General features: G+C 48.8%; 1 protein-coding gene and 1 long non-coding RNA gene across 2 annotated transcripts; one reads left to right on the plus strand and one right to left on the minus strand.

Annotated features, from left to right (window-relative positions):
- Window positions 1–2,633: 2,633 nt before the first annotated feature.
- LOC137416381 (aquaporin-11-like) lies at window positions 2,634–7,910 on the minus strand. Its single transcript, XM_068105206.2, has 3 exons — window positions 7,110–7,910; window positions 3,544–3,660; window positions 2,634–3,202 (listed from the first exon to the last, which is right to left on the minus strand). The coding sequence occupies exons 1-3, from the start codon at window positions 7,702–7,704 to the stop codon at window positions 3,132–3,134; spliced, it is 783 nt and encodes a 260-aa protein (XP_067961307.1). The 5' UTR covers window positions 7,705–7,910; the 3' UTR covers window positions 2,634–3,131.
- A 101-nt stretch (window positions 7,911–8,011) lies between these two features.
- On the plus strand, window positions 8,012–9,056 carry LOC137419031 (uncharacterized). The gene is made up of 2 exons (XR_010982748.2): window positions 8,012–8,157; window positions 8,713–9,056. It is a non-coding gene; the product is annotated as an uncharacterized LOC137419031 (long non-coding RNA).
- Window positions 9,057–10,143: the final 1,087 nt, after the last annotated feature.

Raw genomic sequence — 10,143 nt, forward strand, 5'->3', positions numbered from 1 at the left:
GACGAGCTAGGTGAGAGGCAGGAGCACCAGCCCAGAGGGGAGAGCAGTATTCCATTGAGCTGCGGATGAAAGCCTTGTATGTGGTGAGGAGCTGAGGTGTGCCAGGTTAATAAATGATCCCAAATTAATTTATCTTCGTCGTGATGCATAAATACTTTCGGAAACTGAGTGGCGTGCTGACAAGGAGGGGAGTGTCATTGAAGCTGAAGGGAAAGGTGTATGCTGCATGTGTGAGAAGTGTTATGATTTATGGGAGTGAGACATGGGTAATGAACGTAGAGCAGCAACAAAGGGTGGAAATGCGAATGGTTCGGTGGATGTGCGGAGTGTCGTTGAGAGAGAGGAAGACAAATGATGAATTGCGAAAGATGATGGGAATAGAGCCTGTGATTGATGCTGTGAAGAGGAACAGGTTGAGATGGTTTGGTCATGTGTTGAGGAAGGATGAAAGTGACTGGTTGAGAAGAGTGATGGAAATGAATGTAGATGGAAGTAGAGGACGGGGAAGACCGAGAAAGACTTGGCTAAAGATGGTGGAAGAAGAAATGCGGGCAAGGGGGTTAACGAGGAGAGATGCAGAAAATAGGGCAAAATGGAGAAGATTGTCATGGGGACCGCAAGGCTAACTAACCCCCGCTCTCGCAGGAAAAATGGCCTTAAAATGCCTGTTGTTGTTGTGATGCTTAAATACTGTAACGTTAAAATTGAATAATGATGAAACCACGTTTAATTCACAATCTCGTGAGGTGTCATCAGGGCCTTTTGATTCAGCTGAAGGGGAGGGGACTGGGAGTCAAAGGTGTTTTGGCTGACTTGCAGTATCCCGTATTCCCTTTTTCCATGGTGGATCCTTCTCATGTTGGGCCACATTTCTGGAGAATATCTGGCGAAGACTACGAAGAGAGTTCGATTTTTTCTTTTTCGATGGAGTAGTGTTGAGCGGAACTCTCCCAAAGTGGTCAAGGCCTTCACTAATGCAGATGAGTAGCATGGCAAATTCTTCTTCTAAATTCTCTAAACCTTTAAATGTTGATAACCCAATCAAAATGGCAAAATTGATCAAGAATGAACTGTCAGACATTATCAGTGCGTAAAACCTCCGACCCGGTGACCTGTTAGTTCAATGTAAATTGGTCGTCTAATGGGATACTGATTTGAGAGCCTCAATATTTTTCCACTTTCCTTGTCATAAGCATTTTAAGGAAATTAATTGAGGTATTGTTGGGCAACAAAGTATCGAAATTGTTGCGTTTGTTGATATGCCTCGACTGTGATGTCATCTTCCCTCTCATGACGCCATGGTGTTGGAAAGATGCCGTGTTATGAAAATGGGATTTCTGTATTTTGTTGTGGTGAGAAGGCAAATGTGAACTCAGTTGATAATCGGAGTAAAAACTGCGCGTAAGGAGCAACTCACCATGGTTCAGCGTTGGTCATCGTTATTAAATAATGGTTATGGCCGCTTGACTGGGAAAAGATTTGCCCAGGCAAGAGGAGGCCGCGCCATGTCGAGGCCACGTAGGTCACATCGGCCCTGGAGAGACCTGGCGTGCAGTTCCGAAATGCTGAACCAGAAGGATTCTCCTTTCAAAACGAGGATCCTCTTGGAGGCCCGGCTTCCATCGGAGCTCCAACTTCAGAGGGACCGACTCCGCTGTCTGGAGCATCCTTTATCGGGCTGACGCTATCGTGCAAGGTTCGTGAGCTCATGTCGGGCCATACGTCTGCAATGGTAACTCAGCACAGCATGCAGGAGGAGTGATTCTGTGTGGCGAAGATGACATCGTAAATCCAAACAGGTGCGTTTGCTCAGACACCATGTCATCCGCAGGTAGAGCAAACGTCGCGATGCAAACACGTACACCTTTAGCAGCATCACATGCGCTCCACAACTTAACATCAAATTATTCTCCTGCTTTGTCCTCTCCCTCACAATGTTTGCCTTGTTTTTCAATCGGTAACATTTGCTTCTCCTGCTCATTACACCGTCAAATCTATCATGATGTGTTTTACACGGATCTCGACATGCTCGCACACTGACTACGACCCTGCTTTCAGAATTAAGAGATCGAGCGACCATTTTGATCTCCTTTCGAGTCTGATCAAGGGTTAGTACTAGGTGTCTTGTGGCCCACGTGACTGAAGGAACAAAAGCTTAGCCGAGGGAGTTTCGTCACTACGTGCCGCATTATTGCTCCCTTTGGACTTTTGATCTTCAAGTCAAGCGTCTGCCCTACTCATTGCTTCTTTTTTTGTTTTGTTTTTACAACTTTTCCGACTCTTGGGCCTTTGCAGCATCAGCGATCAAGGCTCAGGAACTCGGGCAGGAAAGTGTAACTTGTTCATGGTGCCGGCGATGGCTCGCTTGCTCTTCACGAAGACAACCGTAGGATCTTTAGCGTCCACCGAATAATGCCAGCACACGGGATGACACACATTGAATCACTATCTGTGAAACGCCGGGGTGACATTTTATAGCTAGGCCAAGATTCTATCCGAGGCTTGACTGCTTCAAGGCGATTGTGCTTGCATCTAGGTCATCTTGACGGCCCTTTGGCCGCTTTGGCTGTTGATAATCCCATCATGTGACACAATTTGATATGCTACACCGAAGGATCAGGCACGAGTCCGTGTTGCTCAATCCAGTTTTTAATACAATTTGCTTGACATTCATTGTCCCAGTTATTCCTAGTTTCATTAAAAAAGTTAAAGCTTGTGAATACAAACAGCTCCTAGTTAAATCTCCAAGGCCCAAAACGAGTTTGTGCTCTATTCCCCTCAGGATTTATGGGACCTCTTGAGGGAAATTCATTCTTTTTTTCTTTTTTTAAAGAATCCAGCTTGTGTTGACAGGCTGTTGGTGATAGTGCAGTGCAAGTTCTGGGTAACTTGGAACCGGGGAAAGCAACTATAGTCTCTTGAGAATCGATGATACCACTTGCATCGAGCAGGAGTAGGGCAATGCAGCGGGGGCCCGTAGGAAAAGCAAACCAGCCAACAACTTCCGTCCGAACCACCATAAGGCACTTCCTTCAAAATTCACGTTTGTTTTTCTTCATACAACTGCTTTCTCACCTCGCTTACATACCTTACCCTTCCCCTCCCTTCATCTCCAGCGTCCTCGGCCGGCATTAGTGGATCTTGAGGTGTGCCCGCCGAAATGGCAGGTTGCGGTGGTAAAGGACGTAAGCTGCCGTCATACCTGCACACACAACACAACGGTAGGAGCAGGGCTAGGCAGGAACGATAAACGGAGGCAGCATTCAAATTTGCCAATAACTTGCTGTCGTGGCGCATGTCTCCAGGCCTGTTCCTGTTTATCTTTTCCAGCTGGCAGATGCTGCTCCCAACCCCGACTTGGGGCTTGCCCATAAAATACGTTGAGCAACATTCCATAATATTAATAACGAGCATTGCATTATACAAGATACTTCAACATAAACCATACACCGCTCAATCATTTGTCGGCGAATCACGCACAAGGTTCTGCTGCCCAAAGGATTCTGGAACAAATTAGCGGCCGCGTGTCCTGCAACAACTTACCGACGATAGGTCCCAGCCAATACACCTGCATGTAGGTGAGCAGGTTGTGGGGAGGGCAGCCAAAAGTGAGCGCGAACGCCAACGTTGGGTTAAACACGGCACCCGTCAACCCTCCAGCTACGAGGAGCAAAAAGGGCACGATTAGATGGAACCCACGTAGATTTAGAAACACACAGGGTATCGATGAGGTAGCGCCAAAGCCGAGCGGTCCTGAGCTTGAGCCCCTGTCGTTCCGTTGAATTAACACCAATTTTTGGAACCTGCCAAAAATCCAAATCCTATTGAGGGGGCAAATCTTTGTTACTACTTATGGGTTTAGGGAAGGGAGGTCAAATGATGGAGACTGAGTCTCCCCAACTTTAAACCCATTTCCATTTCCCTGGAGGCCAATTGCAATGCCACCAACCCAAACGCGTCAACACGAACGCACATTAGTAAAACGGTCACAACTGCAGCTGCGGGTTTTGGCAACCTCCGACCATTGCATTCAGGTGGCGTCCTCCGTTGTTTACACGAGGCCCAAGGTACAGAACACCTGGCCCGTGGATGCCCGTACACCATATCGTATGTAGGACAAGTTACAACATGGTGGAGAGCGGACGCCCCATAGTATGATTCAACGCAGTGTTGTGGAAGCACGGGACTTGAGCCGCAACGAACGATCCCTTCGTTCTGACGGGCACCTGGCCGTACACCTGCGTCATGTACATGACTCTCCTTTAAAAGGTTCGGCAGTCCATCGTTTCGGAGGAACGATTCAAATAAACCAACAGTCCATCAACTGCCCTGAGGATGAGGTCCAGGTCCACAAACTTTGACTGCAAAATTGTCTTCATCTTGGACTTTGCGGATATCGTGCGCCGGTGATCCAAGGACGAGGGCACGTCACGTGACTGCAAAAAAGCAGATGGTGAAACAAAACGGCGTTTTCATCATCCAAGACCAAGATTGGCATGAGGTAATCATGCAAGGAACAGGTGTGGATGAAATAAACCACCTTCAGAGGCCATTTTTCCCTGCAGAGGAGGGGTTGGCCTTTTTCAGGCACCTTGGTCCTCTTTTTGAAGCGATGTTTTATGGCCGGATGCTCTTCCTGCCACCAACCCTGTTTGTCGCCTCTTGCGACACACAGGGAATTACCAGTGAACTGGTGCTCAAATAAATATATATATATATATACATATACAGTATACACACACACACACACACACGTATACACACACACACACACACACACACACACACACACACAAGGTTACAAGGTCAGCTAAAAAAAATAAAAGATCACTCGGCGTTCTCAAAGGTCAATGTGACGGGGTCAACCAAAGTTACTCGGAATAGATCAGAAGAACACTGATATTATGAAAAGGTGTCGATAACCTAGTCTTGCTAACCTGTACAAAAGTACAGGTAAAACTCTTCAATGAGTTGGTGAGTGGGAACGATTCAACCAATCCGGGTCCTGTTGTAAAAATCGTTACAAAAGGTGAGACGGTAGGTTACACCTGTTCCTCCGAGTAAGTGAACCTTTGCCGTAATTCCTCTTATGGCGATGTCTTAATGTGTAACAAGTCGTGTGCACTTCTCAGGTATTGTGGAGACAAATGAACAGGTAACGTTAATCTGATGAAGTCCAGTTAGAAAATGTACAGGTAAAGTTAATCGGATTTAAGTTAGTAACCATCCAAATGAAGTTAATCGGATCTCGTAAGGTTGGCAAAGGTGTTTGTAAAGTTAATTGGATCAAGTAAAGTTAGCAAATGTACACGTAAAGTTAACCAGATTTAACTTGGCACTTGTGCTTGGAAAGTTAATTCGATCAAGTAAAGTTAGAAAATGTGCTCATAAAGTTAATTGGATCATGTAAAGTTAGTAAATGTAAAGTTAACCAGATTTTACTTAGCAAATGTGCTTTTAAAGTGAATTGGGTCACTTAAAGTTAGCAAATGTGCTCGTGAAGTTAATTGTATAAAGTAAAGTTAGCAAATGTGCTTGCAAAGTTGGATCAAGTAAAGTTAGCAATTGTGCTCGTAAATTTAATTGGTCCACGTAAAGTTGGCAAGTGTGCTTTTAGGGTTAACTGGATCTCACAAAATTAGCAAATGTGCTCGTAAAGTTAATTGGGTCAAGTAAAGTTAGCAAATGTACAAGTGAAGTTAATAGGATTAAGCAAAGTTAGCAAGTGTACAAGTAAAGTTAATAGGATTAAGCAAAGTTAGCAAGTGAAGTTAATAGGATTAAGCAAAGTTAGAAAGTGAAGTTAATAGGATTAAGCAAAGTTAGCAAGTGAAGTTAATAGGATTAAGCAAAGTTAGCAAGTGAAGTTAATAGGATTAAGCAAAGTTAGCAAGTGAAGTCAATAGGATTAAGCAAAGTTAGCAAGTGAAGTTAATAGGATTAAGCAAAGTTAGCAAGTGTACAAGTGAAGTTAATAGGATTAAGCAAAGTTAGCAAGTGAAGTTAATCAGATTAAGCAAAGTTAGCAAGTGAAGTTAATCAGATTAAGCAAAGTTAGCAAGTGAAGTTAATAGGATTAAGCAAAGTTAGCAAGTGAAGTTAATAGGATTAAGCAAAGTTAGCAAGTGAAGTTAATAGGATTAAGCAAAGTTAGCAAGTGTACAAGTGAAGTTAATAGGATTAAGCAAAGTTAGTAAGTGAAGTTAATAGGATTAAGCAAAGTTAGCAAGTGTAGTTAAGACGATTAAGCAAAGTTAGCAAGTGAAGTTAATAGGATTAAGCAAAGTTAGCAAGTGAAGTTAATAGGATTAAGCAAAGTTAGAAAGTGAAGTTAGCAAGTGAAGTTAATAGGATTAAGCAAAGTTAGCAAGTGAAGTTAATAGGATTAAGCAAAGTTAGAAAGTGAAGTTAATAGGATTAAGCAAAGTTAGCAAGTGTACAAGTGAAGTTAATCAGATTAAGCAAAGTTAGCAAGTGAAGTTAATCAGATTAAGCAAAGTTAGCAAGTGTACAAGTGAAGTTAATCAGATTAAGCAAAGTTAGCAAGTGAAGTTAATAGGATTAAGCAAAGTTAGCAAGTGTACAAGTGAAGTTAATAGGATTAAGCAAAGTTAGCAAGTGAAGTTAATAGGATTAAGCAAAGTTAGCAAGTGAAGTTAATAGGATTAAGCAAAGTTAGCAAGTGTACAAGTGAAGTTAATCAGATTAAGCAAAGTTAGCAAGTGAAGTTAATAGGATTAAGCAAAGTTAGCAAGTGAAGTTAATAGGATTAAGCAAAGTTAGAAAGTGAAGTTAATCAGATTAAGCAAAGTTAGCAAGTGAAGTTAATAGGATTAAGCAAAGTTAGAAAGTGAAGTTAATAGGATTAAGCAAAGTTAGCAAGTGTACAAGTGAAGTTAATCAGATTAAGCAAAGTTAGCAAGTGAAGTTAATCAGATTAAGCAAAGTTAGCAAGTGAAGTTAATCGGATTCAGCAAAGTTAGCAAATGTTCATGTAAAGTTAACGGAAGATCCGATGATTACGTTTTATGTGATCATTTGTCATGATCGCTCCGTTTCACCAGAATACCAAGAGGGGACGAACGACCGGGACGACATCCTCGACTCACCGACGAAGACCAGCGCGGTGATTGTCGCGGACACGAGGGGTACGGCGAGACCTCGCTGTGCGCGTCGCGACCCAAACAAGGCGACGTGGAACGCGAAGGCGCACAGAGCCTCGGCGGCGGTGCCCAGGGCGGCGGACGTCCGCAGCGGGGACCGACACCCGGAGCCGAGGTACGAGGCAGGGGCCGCGGCGTGCAGCGGGGACAGCCCGAGCGCCCAGAAAGCCGCGGCGCAGTGACCCGAGAGCACCGCGCCCGCGAACTGAGCCGCGACCCGTGCCGCCGAGTCGCGGGACGCCTCGCTCACCCCGTACTGCAGCTCGAGCGCGCCGCACGGACTGCAGCAGCCCTCGAGCGTGAGTCCGTGCACCAGGGTCACGGCGAAGGACAGCGTGAGCGCGAAGCGCGGGGTCAGCGCCCCTCCTTCGCCCAGCAGCCGCAGCTCGTACGTGCAGGCGCACAACTGTAACGTGGACAGGAGTTCGGCGGCGAGCAAGGAGTGCACGGCTCCGGGGAGCATGCGGCGGGAACACCGACGCAGAGCCTCGCACGTGGTCACCGTGACAGCGAGTGCGAGCAGGGAACCCGCGAGCACCATGGCGGCGGGTCACTGTGCACAGAGACGAGCTGAGTGCTCGAACTGTTCGTGCTGCTGCTGCATCAGGGAAAAGGTGAGGACGGTGCGGCAGGGGCGGTGCTGAAATCATCGACCCCGCCCACTCGACGCCAACCCTGCTCGACCACGCCCACTCGACGCGAACCCTTCTCGACCACGCCCACTCGACGCGAACCCTGCTCGACCACGCCCACTCGACGCGAACCCTGCTCGACCACGCCCACTCGACGCGAACCCTGCTCGACCACGCCCACTCGACGCGAACCCTGCTTGACCACGCCCACTCGACGCGAACCCTGCTCGACGCGAACCCTGCTCGACCACGCCCACTCGACGCGAACCCTGCTCGACCACGCCCACTCGACGCGAACCCTGCTCGACCACGCCTACTCGGCGCGAACCTCGTTCGACCACGCCTACTTCATCAAAGTCTAGGTACGTCGTCAATTTTAAATGTTGAAAAGCTAAGAATGAGCACTCACCATTCGTGGTATGACTCGGCCGGGGTTGTAACCATCGACCTCCCAAAGTCCGATCAGTCTCTAATTGACCATTACACCACCGAGACTGTAATTGCTCCTTTGACCTTTTGGGATAATCTGTTACAGAAACTACTGTTGAATTAGCCGCTCCCCAAGGCCCCAACTCTTACACCTGTTACACAATCGCTCCCCCAACTCCGTGCGCTGGTTACATGACTCCTCGACTCCGCCCTCCCGTCACCCCAACCCTCTCTGACCACGCCGAGCCTCCGCCCACCTGTCTCACCAACCCTCCCCGCCCTCCTCGCATCTATATATACGACAAGACGTTGTTTCTTCTTCACGTGAGTTTTACCATGCACGGAGTACAAAGCATGGTGACACAAGTGCTTCACTGTCTGTCTGTCTGTCTGTCTACAGTCCACAGTTGTCAGCCTATGATTTTAACCTCCACCGCCGAAGGTTGATGGACCTTGTGTTTTCACCCTTCTCTGTCTGTTGTGAACAGGATACATCAAAAGGTTGTGGACGGATTCGGACAAAATGTGGTGGACAGGTTGCTCTGTACCTGTTGTGGAACTGTCCAAGCGACATACAACCGTGTGATCAAGGTGTGCACCGTGACACGTGGTACATGTTTACCTTACAGACAAAGAGGAAGAACCATCATTGGCTATTAAAATTGTGTGGCGGACACGAAAGCTCACTGGCGCGAGGGCATCATTCCGCGCACCAAGTGGGCGGCGGCCACGCCCTAGGGGTAGGCGTGGCCGTGGGATATACACCGGGCGCGCAGCCCGGAGCGCTCCAGTGCTACAGTGGAGCTCTTGAAATAAAGACTCTTTAAACCTACCGTGTTGTCCGCTTCCTCCTTGCTAAGCAAGTAGCGCGCGTAGCACTGCGCTTCATTGGTGACCCTCCGACGTTCTGGTCAGCCGTCGCTGACCACCCGAACCCGCCACAGCAATGGCAACCAACGCGGTCCAAATCAAACTCCCCGAGTTCTGGGAGGCTCAAGCCGAAGTTTGGTTCCTGCAGGCAGAAGCCCAGTTCCGACTTCGAGGCATCACGGTGGACGAGACCATGTACTGCCACGTGGTCGCCTCCCTCGGGCCCGGCACGGCCGCTCGCGTCGTGTCGGTCCTGAGGAACCCACCGGCCGACGGCAGGTACGAGGCGATCAAGCGTCTCCTCCTCGCCACGTTCCGCCTCACGGTGGACGCACGGGCCGACCGCCTCCTGGACCTCCCCGACCTCGGTGACACGCGACCGTCGGTCTGCATGGACCATATGCTGTCGTTGATGGATGACGAAACCCCGAACGCTCTATTCCGGGCGTTATTTCGACGCCAGCTACCGGCATGAGTACGCCTCGCGTTGGCCGGTTCTGCGACAACGGAACCCCGAGCTCTCGCTGCCGAGGCCGACAGGTTCTTCGCGGCTTTGGACATGCAGGCGAGTTTTGGCACGGCCGTCGCGCATCCCGAGGCTGACCCTGATGCTGATGCACCACACCTCGTGGATCTCGAGACTGATGCACGCCGCGTGGCCGCCGCCACGCCACGCCCACCACCACCGCGAAAACCGCGGCCTCCGCCTTCGCCGCGAACCTGGTGCCATTTCCACGCCAGGCTTGGCCACAAGGCGAGGAATTGTTGCCCGCCGTGCTCCTTCAGCAAGTCGGGAAACTACAAAGCCGGCGCTCGGTAGCGGCCCTGAGCGTCGGCCATTCCGGCAGCCTTCTTTTTATAACGGACACCTTGTCCGGGCGCCGTTTCCTATGCGACACGGGTGCACAGGTGAGCGTTATCCCTGCCTCTACGTCCGACAAGCGAACCGCTGCCGGGCCCCACGTTGCTTGTCGCGAACGGAACACCCATACGCACATTCGGGAAGCGCTGCCTCTCCCTGCGGTTCGGAAGGCAACGCTTCACGTGGA

Source organism: Myxine glutinosa, chromosome 5 (genome assembly GCF_964187855.1).
Source record: "Myxine glutinosa chromosome 5, kmMyxGlut1.1, whole genome shotgun sequence".
NCBI classification, from domain to species: Eukaryota; Metazoa; Chordata; class Myxini; order Myxiniformes; family Myxinidae; genus Myxine; species Myxine glutinosa.

Coding starts and splice junctions, on each gene's coding strand:
- LOC137416381 (XM_068105206.2), bottom strand. CDS start 7,704: ATGGTGCTCGCGGGTTCCCTGCTCGCACTCGCTGTCACGGTGACCACG. Junction 3,661..7,109: donor CACCGCGCTGGTCTTCGTCG/GTGAGTCGAGGA, acceptor TGCTCCTCGTAG/CTGGAGGGTTGACGGGTGCC. Junction 3,203..3,543: donor TTGGCTGGGACCTATCGTCG/GTAAGTTGTTGC, acceptor TTGTGTGTGCAG/GTATGACGGCAGCTTACGTC.